General features: G+C 45.7%; 6 protein-coding genes and 1 long non-coding RNA gene across 8 annotated transcripts; 4 read left to right on the top strand and 3 right to left on the bottom strand.

Moving 5' to 3' along the window:
* Positions 1-17: 17 nt before the first annotated feature.
* Positions 18-7,672, top strand: LOC136186192 (regulator of telomere elongation helicase 1-like). The gene is made up of 37 exons (XM_065973450.1): positions 18-138; positions 198-360; positions 410-497; positions 549-630; positions 684-744; positions 799-880; positions 989-1,073; positions 1,115-1,180; positions 1,232-1,364; positions 1,418-1,486; positions 1,723-1,801; positions 1,854-1,948; positions 2,001-2,050; positions 2,101-2,151; positions 2,205-2,295; positions 2,348-2,483; positions 2,548-2,661; positions 2,717-2,757; positions 2,804-2,889; positions 2,947-3,024; positions 3,078-3,155; positions 3,207-3,293; positions 3,340-3,393; positions 3,452-3,567; positions 3,619-3,742; positions 3,803-4,081; positions 4,133-4,186; positions 4,233-4,298; positions 4,353-4,434; positions 4,498-4,773; positions 4,824-4,921; positions 4,969-5,188; positions 5,255-5,775; positions 5,835-6,206; positions 6,264-6,712; positions 6,789-7,239; positions 7,287-7,672. Exons 1-32 carry the CDS (start codon positions 37-39, stop codon positions 5,038-5,040), a joined length of 3,138 nt encoding a protein of 1,045 aa, XP_065829522.1. The 5' UTR covers positions 18-36; the 3' UTR covers positions 5,041-5,188; positions 5,255-5,775; positions 5,835-6,206; positions 6,264-6,712; positions 6,789-7,239; positions 7,287-7,672.
* On the bottom strand, positions 5,093-9,326 carry LOC136186191 (calponin homology domain-containing protein DDB_G0272472-like). 2 transcript variants are annotated; one of them, XM_065973448.1, is made up of 14 exons: positions 9,202-9,326; positions 7,594-9,130; positions 7,227-7,539; positions 7,059-7,172; positions 6,737-7,002; positions 6,505-6,687; positions 6,252-6,450; positions 6,063-6,200; positions 5,926-6,009; positions 5,824-5,877; positions 5,700-5,745; positions 5,516-5,643; positions 5,318-5,460; positions 5,093-5,266 (listed from the first exon to the last, which is right to left on the bottom strand). In XM_065973448.1, the coding sequence occupies exons 1-14, from the start codon at positions 9,251-9,253 to the stop codon at positions 5,251-5,253; spliced, it is 3,273 nt and encodes a 1,090-aa protein (XP_065829520.1). In that variant the 5' UTR covers positions 9,254-9,326; the 3' UTR covers positions 5,093-5,250. The 2 variants fall into 2 exon arrangements, with proteins under 2 accessions (XP_065829520.1, XP_065829521.1); XM_065973449.1 differs by having other exon boundaries at positions 5,824-5,874.
* LOC136186200 (uncharacterized) lies at positions 9,325-10,252 on the top strand. The gene is made up of 4 exons (XR_010669700.1): positions 9,325-9,454; positions 9,522-9,621; positions 9,669-9,747; positions 9,807-10,252. It is a non-coding gene; the product is annotated as an uncharacterized lncRNA (long non-coding RNA).
* A 303-nt stretch (positions 10,253-10,555) lies between these two features.
* Positions 10,556-11,761, top strand: LOC136186196 (synaptophysin-like). The gene is made up of 4 exons (XM_065973453.1): positions 10,556-10,700; positions 10,768-11,088; positions 11,147-11,332; positions 11,392-11,761. Exons 1-4 carry the CDS (start codon positions 10,632-10,634, stop codon positions 11,605-11,607), a joined length of 792 nt encoding a protein of 263 aa, XP_065829525.1. The 5' UTR covers positions 10,556-10,631; the 3' UTR covers positions 11,608-11,761.
* Positions 11,171-12,209, bottom strand: LOC136186198 (complex III assembly factor LYRM7-like). The gene is made up of 4 exons (XM_065973457.1): positions 12,174-12,209; positions 11,970-12,113; positions 11,836-11,920; positions 11,171-11,780 (listed from the first exon to the last, which is right to left on the bottom strand). The coding sequence occupies exons 1-4, from the start codon at positions 12,192-12,194 to the stop codon at positions 11,713-11,715; spliced, it is 318 nt and encodes a 105-aa protein (XP_065829529.1). The 5' UTR covers positions 12,195-12,209; the 3' UTR covers positions 11,171-11,712.
* Positions 12,210-12,241: 32 nt separating this feature from the next.
* LOC136186197 (uncharacterized) lies at positions 12,242-13,330 on the top strand. Its single transcript, XM_065973454.1, has 4 exons — positions 12,242-12,693; positions 12,747-12,849; positions 12,903-13,009; positions 13,070-13,330. The coding sequence occupies exons 1-4, from the start codon at positions 12,271-12,273 to the stop codon at positions 13,160-13,162; spliced, it is 726 nt and encodes a 241-aa protein (XP_065829526.1). The 5' UTR covers positions 12,242-12,270; the 3' UTR covers positions 13,163-13,330.
* LOC136186193 (transketolase-like) lies at positions 13,244-16,190 on the bottom strand. Its single transcript, XM_065973451.1, has 10 exons — positions 16,014-16,190; positions 15,893-15,963; positions 15,698-15,744; positions 15,526-15,639; positions 15,365-15,462; positions 15,121-15,312; positions 14,741-15,065; positions 14,372-14,693; positions 13,813-14,027; positions 13,244-13,760 (listed from the first exon to the last, which is right to left on the bottom strand). Exons 1-10 carry the CDS (start codon positions 16,118-16,120, stop codon positions 13,374-13,376), a joined length of 1,878 nt encoding a protein of 625 aa, XP_065829523.1. The 5' UTR covers positions 16,121-16,190; the 3' UTR covers positions 13,244-13,373.
* Positions 16,191-16,200: the final 10 nt, after the last annotated feature.

Here is a 16,200-nt window from a genome sequence, read left to right as displayed (position 1 = left end):
GTACGGGTTCTTTGTAGTTTCTACGCGCTTTTCGCTATGCCGTCGCTCAAAATACGCGGCCTCGATGTTCAATTTCCATTTGATCCGTATCCTCCGCAAAGGGATTACATGGAGAAGGTCGTAGAATGTCTCCAAGAGGTCCCAAATGCTCACTGCGCGCGGCTTGTCGGACTTTTTACATGTAGCGCGTTTCACAGGGGAAAAACGGCATTTTAGAGAGTCCGACAGGAACAGGGAAGACTCTTTGTTTGCTCTGCGCTGCCCTCGCGTGGCAAGAAAGCCTCAAATCGGAGAAAACGCCGTCGTTTTTCCCGGATGATTCAAAAAAAGAAAAATCGTGGGAAACAGAAGCAGTTTCTCGTAAAAACATCGCAACATTAGAGAGCGTCTGAAACACTGATGTAACTAGGGCCGGTTGTTCCTAAAATTATTTATTCGTCTCGAACGCATTCGCAACTAACTCAAGCCATTCACGAACTGAAGAATACACAATATAAGTAGAATCAAAGACTTAGTTTCTTTTTCGAAGGAGGCCAATGAGCTTTTAGGCCTGTTGTGACAATATTAGGATCTCGAGATCAGTTGTGTCTAAATCCTGTAGTTTCTAGGGCGACCACGAATACGGAAAAGGTGACGCAAAAAGAAATTTACAAGAAGTAGAACAGATTAATTTGTCGTTTTAGGTTCATTTGTGCCGATCCAAAGTTCAGTCTCACACGTGCCGCTTCTATAACAATTTGGAAGGTGAAATAGTGCAATTGATTATCCTTATATCCACGGGCGAATAGAATATCTCAGCGAAATCTTCTGACATGGCGTCTCTACTGTCTCAACGCATGCCAGATATTGAAGATTTGGTCCAGGAAGGTGCCAGACAGACGTAAGTACAGTGGCTATAGACTTATTATTGTATCCATCCACGAGATTATAATAAAAGCACACAAAAAATCGCTTTTGTTTAGACTAAAGTACGATATTCTATGCATAGGGTTTGTCCTTATTATTTGGCTCGCGAACTCAAGGCTAGTGCTGAGCTAATATTCATGCCCTACAACTACATACTAGATATCAAAGTAAGCTGACGTTTGATTGCCAACTCTCAAGACTTCTTTAGTCTAGAAAAGCTCACGGCATTGACTTGAGGAACACGATAGTAATTTGCGACGAGGCTCATAATATTGTGAGAAACGTTTGAATGACGCTAGACATTTTTTTTGTATGATTCTTTCAGGAGAAAATGTGCGAGGACGCTTCGTCTTTCGACTTGTCGTCGTTTGATGTTGCTTGCTGTCTTGAAGACATAATTCGATGCATCGATACGAAGAAAAAGGAGAAGGAGAGTCTGATTGGAGGAAGTGGACAATGTAGAGTGAATAATCCCAAAAGGAAAATCGTATAGACGAGCTGTTTTTCACAGTGTCGACGTTTGATGGAGACGAGGGGAAAAAGATTGACGAGGAAATGGAGAGCATGTACTGTGTCAAAGGTCAGTCGGCGCAAAACTCAATTTCAGTATTATTTATGAGTCATAGGCTACTCCTCACCCCTTAGGCCCTATACCCATGTTTTCAGTATTATTTATGAGTCATAGGCTTCTCCTCATTCCTTTACCCATGTTTCAGTATTATTTATACTCGAGTCATAGGCTACTCCCTATACCCATGTTTTCATTTTTATTTATGAGTCATAGGCTACTCTTATCATTAAATATCTTTATGGTAGCCATAATGGTTAATTTGGAGAAGGCCATCGATGGCCTGGACATTCCTCGCGGAGAGGACGGTCTTACTCGGCCAGGAAGGTACACTTAGCAATTCTTTTGTGTGTGTGTGTGTGTGACGATTTGTGTGCAGTTTTATGGCTGAGCTCTTAAAACAATGCCAATTAAATGAGAGCAACTATTTGCTTGTCATCGATCAATGCGAGCAAATGCTTCTTTTTCTAACAAGTACGTAAGACTCAACGTTGCGCGAATTCATGGTCTTTTTTTTTGGCGACAGATTCTTTTCATAAAAGCTATTCTTTGCAGAAATTTGTAGATATGATTAGGGTGGGTTATATTCGGTAAATTAGTTGTATTTGACGTTTCTTGTCCGCTAGGTGGTCTATCAAACGTCATCGTCTTCACACCAACATCACACCTACTACAAAGTCTTTTTAGATTTCAGAAAAAATGTCTCTTCGACTGAACTATGGATTCGCAGGTTCACGTGCGTCCTTCGCCGGAAAGAAAGTCGCGAAGCAAAATCGAAACGTGGACTTCAGGCACGGGAAAAAACCCGTCGACATCAGCAGGTAATAAATAATTGTCGTGTCTCTTTTCTAAACAAGTGAAATTGAATATGAGGAGGTCGTACGTTGAGCTATTGGTGTTTCAGTCCCGGTCACGCTATGAACGATCTTACAGCGCAGGGAGTGCACTCTCTTATTCTTACGAGTGGAACGTTGTCTCCGCTCTCTTCCTTCTCAGCCGAGCTTAAAATGTAAATAGATACGCGAGCCTTGCTTGCATGAGCGGCGCTTAGCTGATTTTATTTTATTTTCAAGTCCTTTTCCCGTGTCCATTGAAAATCCTCATGTCATTGAGAGACACCAGGTTTTTGCTGGAGTTGTCACTTGTGGTCCGGATCGGGTCACACTCAATTCGTCCTATCAGAATAGGTAATAATAACGAGCGACTTGCCGAATGGAAATGCTCGTAAAAGTGCTTACGTAGATTTTCTCTTGATTATCTTTCGTCTCTCGGAAAGACATTAGGTAAGGGAGAAGAGTTCTGCACGTGAGAAATTTGATTTTTTTCTAGTTCGCTTAGCTTCCGTTGTACCAAATGGATTTCTAGTTTTCTTTCCATCATATCCTCTCATGTCTAAGTGCGTCGAGACATGGCAGGTAGAAAAATTGAAGCTGTGTTTCGCGCGCGCGAGAGTTGAATGATTCTATATAAAGCAAAGCGACTTGTGGAATAAGCTGAGCGAGAGAAAGCCGGTCTTTCTCGAACCAAAAGGAAAGACCGACTTCAATCAGGTATAATTTCAAAGCATTAGCAATATAGCGTTGAGAATCTTTGCTGCATGAAGACAATTGACGCTTTTTACGAGAAAATTCGCGATCCAAGCTGCAGACAGGCGACATTCTTAGCAGTCTGCAGAGGAAAAGTATACGCGAAAACTAAACGATTATTTAATTGTTATTCTGGAGTATGGAAGGCTGCTGAGGGTTTGGATTTTGCCGACGTGAACGGAAGAGCAGTCGTTATAACGGGTCTTCCATTTCCGCCCAAAATGGATCCGAAAGTAATTTTAAAAAAATCGTTTCCCGTCTAAACGTTCGCTAAATAAGGTTAAATTAAAAATGTTATATTTGGACGAAGCAGTGCGTGCAACGTCAAAAGAAGTACGCAGAAAAAAAGGGACGAATATGATATTCTAATTTTTTCTCTATACGCTCTCAGTCTTTGTCTGGCAATACGTGGTATTGCCAGCAAGCGTCGCGTGCCGTCAATCAAGCTATAGGACGCGTTATTCGACATCGACACGATTTCGGTGCACTTTTGTTGTGCGATTCGAGGTGATTCGTTTTTCGTTTTCTCTCGGGCTGCGACCGGATCATTGACTTTAGATTTTCCGCGAGAAACGTCCAGTTGCAATTGCCCAAATGGGTTCGTCCATCCGTTACGACTTACGATGACTTTGAGAAGCTCTTCAAAGATCTGGGGATGTTTTTCACTTACGCTGAGCGAACGGTAAGACTTGTCCATTGCCAATCAATAATTATAATTATGATTTCGTGGTGATTTTTTTAGCTACCACCTCCTCGATCTAAAAACAGCTCTGTCGCTCAGTACAAGCCAAATAGCGATGCAAGGAACGACGTCGCTGATGATTTTGATACTTTTTCTTCTTCTTCAAAGTATCCGGTTCCTATTCAGTTTCGTCCCGCTCTCAAGCGAAGAGCCGACAGCTTGACTCGCAAGTTTCAGCAGGCTCAACGCGTGGAAAGCCACGTGTCCAGCTTGGCTCCAAAAACTGAAATTTCATTAAAGAACAGTGAAGAAATTTCGTCTAAAAAGAAGAAGATAACGGTAATAGTTAATAATCGAAGGCACAATCGTCAATCACGTTTACTATTCCAGGAGAAAGACGGGAAGAAAGGAAAAGCTGCCGAAGCGAAAGCTTATCTTCAAGAGGTGCAGTCGTAGACGGGATCGTTTCGGGTTAATAGATTCAAGTTAGGTAAAGGAAGCGTTGAGCGATGAATCTTACAAACGATTTTCCCACCTTTTAGCTGAATACCAAAAAGTACGATCGCGTAAGAGCAGATCCCATGAAGGAAACGTGCATTTCTTTTATTAGAATAGCGAGTTGGATTCCTTCGTTTCCGGATTGCATAAGATTTTTGGTCAAAGCGTTGTTGCAATGAAGCGGCTTTTAGAAGGTAAAGGTGCACTCATCGTTTAATGTACTTCAATAGTAGGGGGTGGCTATGTGCCGTGCGCAGGCCTTCAGAAATTTTTGAAGGCGCACCATAAAGAACCCTACTTGAAGCTCTGCTTGGAATTGAGCAGCAGAAAATCTCCGGAGACACCTAGCGCTGAGAGATTACATCCCAAACAGTCGACTGGCAAACTGATGCGAGATTCCAAGGATTCGACTAAAGATTTGGCCAAAGATTCAGAAGAGCCAGCCTCCAAAAAATTGGCCGTAACGGCTTTGAACGAAACTCACAGCGCTTCTGCTCCGATCAGTGTTCCCAATCTTCAACGTCTCCAATCAGGTTGGTTTGTAGATTTTAGATATTTTTTCGCTTCATACATATTCGTTTAGAAAAATTTTGCCCTGTCTGTAAGAAAAAACTTCGGGGGCCCTATTTAGCGCCGTGCAAGCACGTCTGCTGTTCAAGCTGTTGGAGGGAATGCCTCAAGGTAAATCGAAAAGTTTCAGCAGCATTTGCTACGTTTATTGCCTATAGATCGCCGAAAAGTGTCCTGTTTGTGAGCAGCCTGTGAGCAAGCAGCAACTCCAGCATAAGTACCTCCTCTAGGTGCTTGTATTGGAAGACATTCATGAGCTCAACGCATGCTAAGAAGGCCAAGTTTGAATATAGCGCACGTAGGATCGACTGAAGATACAACAACAGAAAATTCTCATCTAATTAGAAGATCTAACAAGAACGACGGTGGGTGCTACAGGTATGTATTTTTATTCGTTCACGTCACGCTATCTATTTCTCTTCTTCCGGCGGCGGCGGACTTTAGTCAAGGTCGTCTCTGCAAAGAAAACGTGTCAAAGCTTGGGCAAACGTGCTGATGCGTGCGTACCCCTTTGGTTCTTTGAGTTTCTTTTCCTTTCTCAAGGCTTGTTTGACCTTGAGTCTTTCTTCTACGGATAGTCGATTTGGGCGGCTTACTACCGTTTCCTCATCGGCCGTTTTGTCGCCCAATTTCTTTCTGGCGCCTTGAGCCTATAGAGACGAACATTTAGATTGAGTTAGGAGATCATTCTCTTAGCGTCTGTACCAGCTGCAACTTTACTCCTCCCGCTTCCTCCTGCATACGAAATTTCTCTTCCATTCGCTGAGCAGCGACCTTCATCTTCTTATCATCGTCCATATCCTTTTCCTCGTCTTCCAAGAGATTTGCAAAACCTGACGAAAGAAACTCTTGCAAAGAACCGTAAGATTCTCAAGTAATTAATGAACACCTTGCTCATCTTCTGAAGATGACTGCTGCTCATTCAAGAGCACCTTCTAATTTGAATAAAGAATTACAGGTGAGAGGCAAGTTGAATAACAATTTTTATTTAGAATATCCCTACTATGCCTTACTTGTTTTGCAGACGATTCTTTCCTTCCAGAAGAAGCATTTCCATCAGTTGACTTCTACAACCAACCAGGCATACATTAGTCAGCTAATTGTTTATGTATCACCTCAGGCAAGGTCTCTTCTTCCTCTTCTTCTTCCTCTTCCTCTTCTATTGCCTCCTGGGCTTTTATCTCTGCCACACGGTGCAACTAAATCGTGCACCAAATTCGCAAGCCTCAATACTGCGTCGTTATTAAATCACTTTTTCTTTTAGGCTCGTTATGCTGGAACTGCTTGGACCAGACGTTTTCAAGGCACGGAAAGAAGTCTGCGAAGTAATCGAGGATCGTCTTTTTTCCTTGACTTCCTCGCCGTGTTTCTCAATCGTGTCTCTCAACGCCTTGATGTACAATATTTACAAGTTCTAATGCCTTTCTTCTTGTGACTGTACCTTCTTCTTTAGTTTAAAGAGGCGTTCAAGTTCCTTCATCTTCTGCTTCACTTCATCCTTATTTACAATCAGCGCCGTTCCAGACAATTCGTCAACGGTAGGAGTGAGCGCTTCAGAATCCGAAGCTCCACCAACAGCATCATCATCGTCGTAGCACAAAGCAGAGGTACCGTGTCGTCTAGAGCGTCGTCTCTCGAGCCTAAGAAAAAGCGTCAGTATACCGTGTATAGTGCATTTAGTGTGATACGCGTACACTTTTTGCATTCTATTCGAGAGACGACGTCTTGCCGACTCGGCTCGCTCCTCTTTCTTCGCCTCGATCATCTCCGAGTCGGAGTGCGCCGCCGCCGCTAGCGAAGCATCTTCGCTCTTCAGTCGTTCCATTTTGAAGAAGGAAATGCGCTTTTGAAGGGCGGCAGACATGGGACGTTCGGGACTGCAAGACATGCATGCGTATCATCGTAAGTTTTTCTTCTTCTCCTTACCTAAGGAGAGCTTCTTGCTTTACCAACTCCTTCAAAAGCACTTTCTTTTCAGACTCAAATTTCGTTTCTAATTCCTGAAACATTTGCCATTGGTCTTCTTTACTCAATTCAACGATTTCTTCGTCGTTCTTCTCTTCCTCCTCCTCTTCTACTACTACTTCATGTTCTGAGACATCAACAAAGACGACGTTGGCCAAGCAATCCAGCCATTTTGCCGTGCTCAGCGCCCATTGACTTTTGTACAAGTCAATCAACCCTTGAAGTGACTACACAGAAAGTTATTGACAAGCTTTAGGAAGACGGCACCACCAATTTGCTGTACCTTGCTTGGCATCAAAAGCAGCAAGTCATCTGTTTCTTTTCCGTGCTCTTCTTGAAGGCGACAGAGAAGCTCTACTTGACTGGAGCCACTTCCATACTGAAGACAAGCTGCTTCCTGTACGTACACACAAGAAAATTAGGAGGAAGTCTTTTATTTCAAATCAATCACCTGAATAATATCGGTATTATTTTCTTGAGAATCGCTTTTTCTTAATTCTTCCCTTTGCAGTTTCAGATGTTGGAGTCGCTTGTGCCTTTCGTTCTTCTCCATTGCTTCTGCTCTTTGTATCAATTCTTTCTTCTCCAGTATAGCCACCAGCTGAGCCGCTTCTCCTTGCTGCCTCCGACTCAGAAGACGCAGAATTTCATCTCGAGCCGACGACAATGTCAGGGAATCAGCTGAGAGAGAGGCATCAGCGAGATTTTCGTCTTTCACTGCGGCGCCACGTCCCAGACGAAGCCACTCCTGCGCCAACTCAGATCTAAACAGGTACACTTTAATTAAAAACCTTACTAGTCTTCATTCTTATCCGTACCTAAAGTTGAGCTTTCCTAGCATTATTCCCGTTATCAATGCAGCGCAATAAAAATTCGGTTGCGTCAGAATTGCCATTCTAGCGTGAGCCAATCTGCAGGCCATTTCTTCCTTATGAGAAGGCTTCTCGCGAATGAGCGTCGTCAATTTCTGCTTTTCGACTTCTCGCTCCCTCTTCAACGCACCAATCACGTCCAATCCACTCACTTTGGTGGTCTTCCTCTCAGCCTCCCACAAGTTATCATACGTAGCGTCTCTTAAAAAGTCGTCGACGTCGCCCCTGCCCCTTCTCAGCCTCAACCGCTTCACAATGGCCTTTTTTTCAATTTCTGACGCCGCTGGCCAATTGGACGACTTCCTCTCGCATTCCTCTCGCAACAGAACGTCCTCCAGTGTCTCATACAAATCGTCCAACGCCGCTAAAACGCTCGTGGTGGCGCTCTTGTCCACAACACCGCAATGCCGTCGCTTAATTCCTCGCCTCTCTTCTTCAAACCTCAATTCCAATTCTACGAAAACCTCCCCAGCGTCTCTCTCCCTCTCGAAGCTCTCCCCCCCTTCTCCTCCCAACCCCAACTGGCGTCGTCTTCTCTTCGAATTCCTCTCCTTCATGATAGCGTCATAGCTACGTCGTTCTTCTCCCAGCAAGAGATCCAAATCGACGATCATCTTCGTTGCAGAGCTCTTCTCCAATAGGCTTCCAATCAAATCGATTTGTCCGTTGAATCGCAATCGTTTCTCCTCGACTCCCAGCACTTCGAGTCTCGCTCTTCGCTCCTCCTCTGCCATGGAAACCCAACCCACTTCTCCGATATGAAGTCGCAATATTTCTCGCAGCAATCTCGCTCTCGCTTCGTCGTAGCGCTCCTTCAACTCGTCCAGCTCCTGCTCCTCCGGATCTTCTTCCTCCTCTTCCTCGAACGTCACTTCCGCCGTTTCCATGACAATTCCGTCCAATCCGAATTTCCGAATCTTTCTCAATTGACGCTTTGATTCTCTTTTCATCATTTTCATTCGTCGCTCTCGTCCCGTCTTCTCTTCTTTGTCGCCAATCCTCGTCAACATCCCGTATTCGCTGTAATCGCGCTCGATTTCAATCGTCGCCCATTTCTCCTCCTCCGCTCTCAATTCGACGATGGACGGCCGCTTCCCGGCTCGCGGAGGCTCCATCAGCGCGCGACGGAGCTCGTACAAGGACACGTTGGCTCTCTTGTCCCTCCGCGACGCGACGAACGCCTGCCACGTCGACATGGTGAAATCTTCGCCGTAGATCGTTTCCAAGACGATTAGAGCGTTTTTGAGACCGATTCGGCCCTCGTTTCGGTAATCGAACGCCTTGAAGTACCAGTAGAGTTGATCGAGACGGTCCGATCGACGCGCGATTTCGCCGAGGACCGAGAGAAAGTCTTCTCTTTTGCATTTTTCCTTTGCTTGGGGTCCGCAAACGAAATCGATTGCCGAGCAAACGATTTCGAGCGATACTTCGGCGACGTACGTCTGTTCGTAGTACGCGCGAAGTTGTTTGGCCGTTAGATGACCTTGATAATTGCGCGAGAAGCGATTTGTTGAGTTACGTTGCTAGGGCGATAGAGTCTGCTAAAAAACTCACCTGATAGGCTCACGTCCAGGACGTCGAACACCTCGATGCCATCTTTTACCATAGTCGACGACCTAAGAGACTTTTTTCGCCGAGGTCCAAACGAAAATATTCTGACAAAAGCCCGGATAGGTAAAGTACGTCTTCTTCATGATCTCCTCCCTTTTAGTCGAGTTCGTATGAGAGAAAGCCTCGTATAGCGACCAGAATCTGAAATGGGCCCGTTTTTTACTTGTCATGTACTCACAAGTCTCCAGCAACGTAGGCAAGTGATTGAATTCGGAGCAAGAAATACGTAAGATCTTTCCTTTGACTCCATTTCATTTGTGCAGATGGACTGACTCAGCATGCAATTCAGTTTGTCTCTTTGCCAATTTCACCGTCTCGTGGCCTCAATTCGATTATGTATAGATCTAGCGGGCCGCTTGAAAGGTAGAAGGAGACTCTGCTAATCGTCATCGTTTATATTGTCTTATTAGTTTGACGAACACCGATCTGCTGCGTATTCAATAACCACTTTGGCTTCTGTCGAATAATAATGTCAGCAGAGGATATGAGGTAAAACAAATTTCCTTTGCCCTACACCTATATAGCACTGGTTTTGCTTCGACGCGTAGGTTTTTTCGCCAAGGATGAGGGGCAGTCGTCGACAAAGGTACTCCGTCGGACTCAATTCTGCTTTCCTAGGTGGTCTATGGACAATCGGACGAGGCAGATGAAGAGCTTTCCGATGTCGCCATTCACCTCCGGGCCCCGAGGTGACTAAATAAAACCGGCCCAACTCGAGCCAGAGAGGTTAAACGCGGCGCAAACGCAGGGGATTCAATCCCCTACTCCAGTGGCACGAGTGATAACCTGCCACCCCACTTGGGCAAGACGCGGTGGGTTACAATAGCGGTCCACCTGTGCCTTGGTATATAAAGGCACCCCCGGGACAGATGGGTCACTGTCTCCCCGAATGGGGGCCTGGGTGAAAGGTCCCCTCAACTAAGGAGTCCGGGAGGACGTTCGTTTTTCTTTTTTCGTACTTCCGGGATACTTCCGGGTTTATTAAATAAAACATCATGGCCCCCTTTACTGTCGTCTTTTTACGGGGCCGCTTTTTGATTACGGGGTCTTGCCCAGGACCCCGGGGACGACGCGACGTGCACACGCGAATTCTACTTGGACGGCTACTCTACGCTAAGCAAAAAAGTTTATCAGTACGTGTCAACTTTCTTGATGGACTTTCTTCGTGCATCTTTTTCTACTCTATAAAGTAAATGCACATACAGTAGCTAAACTCGTACCTTTTCTCTCGCGGTTGATTCGTCGTCGTCGTCGTCATCGCAATTGATACGATGCACGTCTCTCCGTCTCGTGAGCGCGTGCTTGTCACGACGGCGCATCATACGAGATCACGTGAAACGCTTTCGTCGCCGTCCGTTGCCTTCGCTGTCGCCATGCTTCTACAGGACTACAACGTAGCTATTTTCAAGGAACCGCGCGGAATCATTAAGCTCCTCGAGCTCGTACGCAGAAAAGCGCGCTAACGCGGCCCCCTTTGGAGACTCACGCTTTCAATTGCTCGACGTCTAGGTGTTCGCTATTGTCGCTATGGCCGTACTCGTCAGTTTCAAATCGACGGGAGGCATTTCAGTGACGACGGGTCCAAGCGACGGAGGAATTAGCTATTATGCAAAATTCACCGTTTCATACGACTTTGACGATGACGATTACAATTTCATCGATCGTACGGGACAAGTTGTTGGAGTGGGCGCCGACACCTACGGAGGAAGCGCGCAATTCTACATAGCAACGTCGTGTCTCACCTTAGTCTACGTTCTCGCTTTCACTGTCTCCTACGTTTTCGTCGAACCGAGATTGAATCCAGGAAAAGCCGACATTTTTCATCTTTTTGTAAGTTTTTAAGTTTGCGACAATAGGGGGTTATCTGAATAGGTATTTCGTCTTGCAGAATTTTGTTGGCACGTGCCTACTCACTATCTTTTGGCTCTCAAGTGGCGCGGTTTGGGCTAAGGCCACGGACGGCGTGCCATTGGTCGTCGATAAAGGATTCACCAAATTCTTCGAAACCACCTGCATAAGCGGTACAAGATGTTCAGAAGACAAACCCGGCTATGGGGGAATGATTGTAGCCGTGGTAAGGAAACTAATAGAAAAAATCCGCCCCTTCCCTTTTTCTATTTTCTTTAATTAAAGATTCTCGCATTTCTCAACTTTTTCATCTGGGCTTTCGACTGCTGGTTTGTCTTCAAAGAGACAAAGATCTTCCGTTCACGATTCCAAAAGTATGAAGTATCTGGAGCTGTCAAATTCAAGCATAGGAAACCGGATGAAGAACAGCAACAACAAGCCGCCGGTGAGAGCGACGTGACGCCGTCAACAGAGGCGGCGCCGCCATCCGAGCAAAACTGATAGAAAATCACAATGTTTTAATTTTCGTTGTCGATTGATCAATTCCAAAAGATTTTTCGTTTTGAACTGTTCACCTGCTGTTGCTTGCACGATGTTTTTCCCGCTTCACTTTTTCTGTGTTTTTGATCCACCAAAGTCGATTGTGGGTGTTGTATCGTCGGTGAGTCGAAATCCTAGAGAAAAAAGAAAAATTAGTTGACCCCTCCGGTGGCATGGGACCTCGCTCACTGTACGTATAGCCGTCGTTCATCAATTTTCCCTGCACGACGTTCTGTCGAAGATATGCGTCGGTCGCTTCAGCTATTTCTAGGAGCTAAAGTAAGTAACCGTTGGTTATGGTTGCATTTAGCTCGCATTCGTACGTTTTTGATTCGATCGGGATCGTTCTCGCTTCTGTTCCGATCGAATTCCTCTCTTAGTCGTTTTCTTGCAGCTAAAAGTGCGTCTTCATCTCCCGAAAATACTTTTAGTCGAGTCCTTTGCAGACGTCGATACCAATGCAAGGCCTTCGTATGAGAGAAAGCCTCGTATAGCGACCAGAATCTGAAATGGGCTCGTTTTTTTACTTGTCGTCTTGCTCCTGCCATGCGCTTGCGCACTGGCTATGTCCGGCCCTCGTTGCCCTGACATATTCTCTTGTTTACAGCTTCCGCGTTTCTACTCATGTCTACGAGATTTGAAGACAAAATTGATTTTTCATCACGTACGCATCTATTAGTGAAACGAACGCGGAATTGGGCGAGGAAACTCGACGACGCTCAAACACCGTGGTCTATCAAAGTCGACTTTTCACCGCGCTTCTATCGACTCAATTCTCCACCCAAAGTGAAAAATTTTGATTGTCTTTGTAAAAGCCCGCCGTGGAGGAGTGCCGCCTCCGCTGGTCATCATTGCCTCCAAGGATCGAGTCATCGTGAGGTCGTCAACGGAAAGGATGACTTTGTTGAAAAGCGTAGATCACACGTTCCAGTATTCAAGACGGTCTTTTATCCACTCGATGCATTTCACGTTCGACTTCACGTAGCTAATCAAAGCGATGAACACAAGATGGCTTACAGAGATCCCAAACCCTTTCACTTTCGAGAGGTGAGAACATTATTAATTAGCATAGCAGATTAATGGGTATTTACCTCTTGTAGTATGATCCTCCAAAGATGTTTCAGAAGCCGGAGTGGACATCCAGAAGAACTCCTGATCCAATGTCTCTGCGAGATAAAACAAGAAACTTGACCAAGAAAGGAGGTACCGTATTATCTATTAATTAAAATTCACGTCGTGTATCTTATCTGCTTTAGTGTACAGAGTGAAGACACACTGCTTTCGAGACACTGATCCCGGCAGCATGATGACAAGAATGACTCCAAAGCCCAAGTACGAACACGACCTTCTCTTTCCAAAGGAGGTAAAGAGAGAAGGGTCTATTCGCGAGCATTTGATGATCTTGATCTCATTGGGGCCGCAGAAATATCCAACAGGAAAAGCAGCTCACAATGCATACCTCGGGCGCGTGGCAGACAGCATCTACGAAGAAAAAAAGCCAAAGAATGTGAGATAGGAACTGTGTGAGTTGCCGCCGCCTTTTACCTCTGTTCTGAAAAAAAACCGATGTACAGTAAAACGCCGCGGTTTGCTGCGTTCTTTAGTGAAACAAAGACTTGTGTGTATTAGCAATAAAGACAACGACTATGACTAGGACAACGACAGCCAAAGACGCGCGCACACAAGTAATGTGTCCCAATGATAAGAAGACGTTGTTCATCTTCTCATCAAGCCAAGAGTTTCTTGACGGCTTTGCAAATGTGCGGAGCCGTAATTCCGACGTCGTTCATGATGACGGCACCGGGTCCACTTCCGGGAATCTTCCTCACGGCAATGCGTTCGACGACGACGCCTGGACGACCGGAAAGAGCGAGAGCAACAGCGTCACCAATACCTCCTTCGGGATAATGATCTTCGACGGTGATAAAGCGGCCCTGAGTGACGTCAGCGCATTTGTTGAGAAGCTCGGCGTCCATTGGTTTCAAAGTGAACGGATCCACGACGCGAACGTTGATTCCTTCGCCGGATAATTCATCGGCGGCCGTCACGCATTCGTGAAGAGTCACGCCGCATCCAACAAGAGTCACTTTATCGTTTTCCGACTGACGAACGAGCTATGTAGGGAGACAAATAGAAAAAAGGAGGAGATTTTGAATTTTTTTCTACCTTTCCCTTGCCAATTTCAAATGGTTCGTCGTTGTCGTAGAGAACGGGCGTCGCCGGACGACTCGTTCGCGTGAACGTGATGCCTTTATAACCGCCGGCTAATTCAATAGCGCGTTCGCATGAGACGGCGTCGGACGGATAAAAGACGACGGCGCTGGGAATGGCGCGAAACATTGCCAAATCCTCGAGCGCCATCTGCGACGGTCCATCTTCACCTAAAAACAAAAAACAACAACCAATTATTAATTAATTAATAGAGACCTTCCTTATTTATAAAAGAGCTCATTAGACTTCTTATTGAAGATTGCAGCTCAGAGGAAACTAGAGTCTATTCACTTTCACTTTGAATTCTACCCTAGCTGCCCTACACTTATAGTAGGATGTTCTATAGTTAAAACAGACGGTTAAAACGTCAATCAAAGCATACGCACAGGATGATAAAAATAATATTTTTTCCAAGTTTAATTTTTTTCCTTTCGCTATACGCTATATTTTTAAAATATAGCGTAATGCTTGGATCTTTTTTTTGAGGGGGGAGGAGGAGGAGGAGGGAGTTTACCAATGGAACTTCCGGCGTGGGAGCCCGTCAATTTGATATTGGCATCGGATATGGCTCCCATGCGTATTTGATCGTAGGCGCGTGAAAAGAAAGCGGCAAAGGTGCTTGCGAAGGGAATGGTGCGTCCGCGACAGCCGCATCCCGTTGCCACGCCCACTAGATTCTGTTCGGCGATGAAACATTCGACGTAGCGATCCGGATGAGCTTTTTTGAAGGTGAGCGAATATGTTGAATTTTTCGTGTCGCCGTCCATGGCGACGATGCGACGATCGCCTTCGCCGAGACTAGCCAAGGCTGTTCCGTAAGCGACGCGAGTGGCAACCTTGGATAAATATCAATTAAAGTGATATTTTTCGAATAGGAAGTCACCTTTTGTCCTTTTGTGTAATTGGGAGATTTGGCTAGTTTTGGGGGCCCCGATGGAAGATCGGGCACTTTGTCTTCAACTGGCTGTGGATTGAGACCGTGCGGGCCCTTTTCGACGATGCGCTCTTGGATTTCTTTGACGGCATTTGCGCTGTGTTCGCCGAGCGCTTTTCCGTGCCAATTCTCCTTGTCTGAGACCGCCGTCACGCCGTGACCTTTGTACGTTTTCGCGAGAAGAGCCGTCGGCTTGCCCTTCGTCGTTTTCGCTTCGTGGAAAGCGCGACAGATGGCCTCGACGTCGTGTCCATCGACAACGATGGCGTGCCATCTAGAAAAAAAAACAATCCCGTATAATGTGAAATCCCCGGATGTTATTCTCTCACCCAAAAGCGTCGGCGCGTTTCCGATACGATTCCATGTCGTGTTGGAGCAAAGCCGGTTCGCTTTGTCCCAAACGATTGACGTCGAAAATTGCGACGAGATTATCGAGTTTGTAATAGGAAGCGAAATTCATTGCTTCCCAAACGCTTCCTTCAGCCGATTCTCCATCGCCCATGATCACATAGGTACGATATCTAAAAAAAGCTATAAATTTTATAGATAGATAAATAAATCAAAAATATTTACGATGATTTGTCAAAGTATTTTCCCGTATATGCCATTCCGCATGCAACGCTCAGTCCTTGACCCAGAGATCCCGTCGCAACGTCAACAAAGCCCATTTTCTAAAAAAAGAATCATATATATATTTATTTATTTATTTATTACGGAAGTCTCTCTCTACTGACTGGAATAGGATGACCTTCCAAAAGATGACCAAACGTGCGCAATTTGAGAAGTTCTTCTTTGGCAAAGAGACCCGCTTCTGCCCAAGCGGCGTAGAGAACGGGAGCAGCGTGACCCTAATAGATTTATTAAAATAAGACACGCGATTCGCCTCTCGCTCGCTTTTTTACGTACCTTTGACAAAATAAAACGATCGCTTGATGGATCCATCGGTTCCGATGCTGCAAAAAAAAAAAGAAAAAATAAGACTCGTACACATGACATTGGGTTGAGTGAGAGAAGCCAGACGATTCGAAGGAACCGGATGGGTGTCTCTCGCCCGTCGACCAATCAGCGTCGTCCACCGGACCGGAGGCCTCCAAAACTCACCTTTATAGCGCATTTCGTGGAAGAAAAGAACGGACATGAATTCGGCTGCCGAGCAGCATGACGTCGGATGGCTGGAGAACGAAAGAGAGTGAGATCGGAGGCGCAAATCGCGTGATTTTACCCCGAATTGGCTGCTTGCGTCGATTCGATGCTGTGAATGCGCAGCTTGTTCGCTATGTCTTTCAGCGCTTGAACGCGCTTCTTGTCTGGACGGTGATAGTCAGACATGACGACGACTGGAAGAGGGAAAGGAAGCCGGCGATTTTCGAGGCGCGTGCACACGAGCGGAATGCGGAGGTCGACGTAGC

This window comes from Oscarella lobularis, chromosome 4 (assembly GCF_947507565.1).
Source record: "Oscarella lobularis chromosome 4, ooOscLobu1.1, whole genome shotgun sequence".
Lineage (NCBI taxonomy): Eukaryota > Metazoa > Porifera > Homoscleromorpha > Homosclerophorida > Oscarellidae > Oscarella > Oscarella lobularis.
This window is presented reverse-complemented; position numbering and strand designations above follow the sequence as displayed.

Bases quoted from the DNA above. Each gene is read 5' to 3' on its own strand.
- LOC136186192 (XM_065973450.1), top strand. From the start codon at position 37: ATGCCGTCGCTCAAAATACGCGGCCTCGATGTTCAATTTCCATTTGAT. The intron at 2,662-2,716 runs GTAATAATAACG...GTGCTTACGTAG, and splicing joins AATTCGTCCTATCAGAATAG to ATTTTCTCTTGATTATCTTT. The intron at 4,299-4,352 runs GTACGATCGCGT...TTCTTTTATTAG, and splicing joins TTTTAGCTGAATACCAAAAA to AATAGCGAGTTGGATTCCTT.
- LOC136186191 (XM_065973448.1), bottom strand. From the start codon at position 9,253: ATGGTAAAAGATGGCATCGAGGTGTTCGACGTCCTGGACGTGAGCCTA. The intron at 5,644-5,699 runs GTGTTCATTAAT...TTCTTTCGTCAG, and splicing joins ATCTTCAGAAGATGAGCAAG to GTTTTGCAAATCTCTTGGAA. The intron at 5,461-5,515 runs GTACAGACGCTA...TCGTCTCTATAG, and splicing joins GAGGAGTAAAGTTGCAGCTG to GCTCAAGGCGCCAGAAAGAA.
- LOC136186196 (XM_065973453.1), top strand. From the start codon at position 10,632: ATGCTTCTACAGGACTACAACGTAGCTATTTTCAAGGAACCGCGCGGA. The intron at 10,701-10,767 runs GTACGCAGAAAA...CTCGACGTCTAG, and splicing joins TCATTAAGCTCCTCGAGCTC to GTGTTCGCTATTGTCGCTAT. The intron at 11,089-11,146 runs GTAAGTTTTTAA...TTCGTCTTGCAG, and splicing joins CCGACATTTTTCATCTTTTT to AATTTTGTTGGCACGTGCCT.
- LOC136186198 (XM_065973457.1), bottom strand. From the start codon at position 12,194: ATGGCAGGAGCAAGACGACAA. The intron at 12,114-12,173 runs GTAAAAAAACGA...TCTCATACGAAG, and splicing joins TGGCAGGAGCAAGACGACAA to GCCTTGCATTGGTATCGACG. The intron at 11,921-11,969 runs GTACGAATGCGA...TACTTACTTTAG, and splicing joins ATCCCGATCGAATCAAAAAC to CTCCTAGAAATAGCTGAAGC.
- LOC136186197 (XM_065973454.1), top strand. From the start codon at position 12,271: ATGTCTACGAGATTTGAAGACAAAATTGATTTTTCATCACGTACGCAT. The intron at 12,694-12,746 runs GTGAGAACATTA...TACCTCTTGTAG, and splicing joins AACCCTTTCACTTTCGAGAG to TATGATCCTCCAAAGATGTT. The intron at 12,850-12,902 runs GTACCGTATTAT...TATCTGCTTTAG, and splicing joins AAACTTGACCAAGAAAGGAG to TGTACAGAGTGAAGACACAC.
- LOC136186193 (XM_065973451.1), bottom strand. From the start codon at position 16,120: ATGTCTGACTATCACCGTCCAGACAAGAAGCGCGTTCAAGCGCTGAAA. The intron at 15,463-15,525 runs GTCAGTAGAGAG...TTCTTTTTTTAG, and splicing joins TGGAAGGTCATCCTATTCCA to AAAATGGGCTTTGTTGACGT. The intron at 15,313-15,364 runs GTAAATATTTTT...AGCTTTTTTTAG, and splicing joins AAATACTTTGACAAATCATC to ATATCGTACCTATGTGATCA.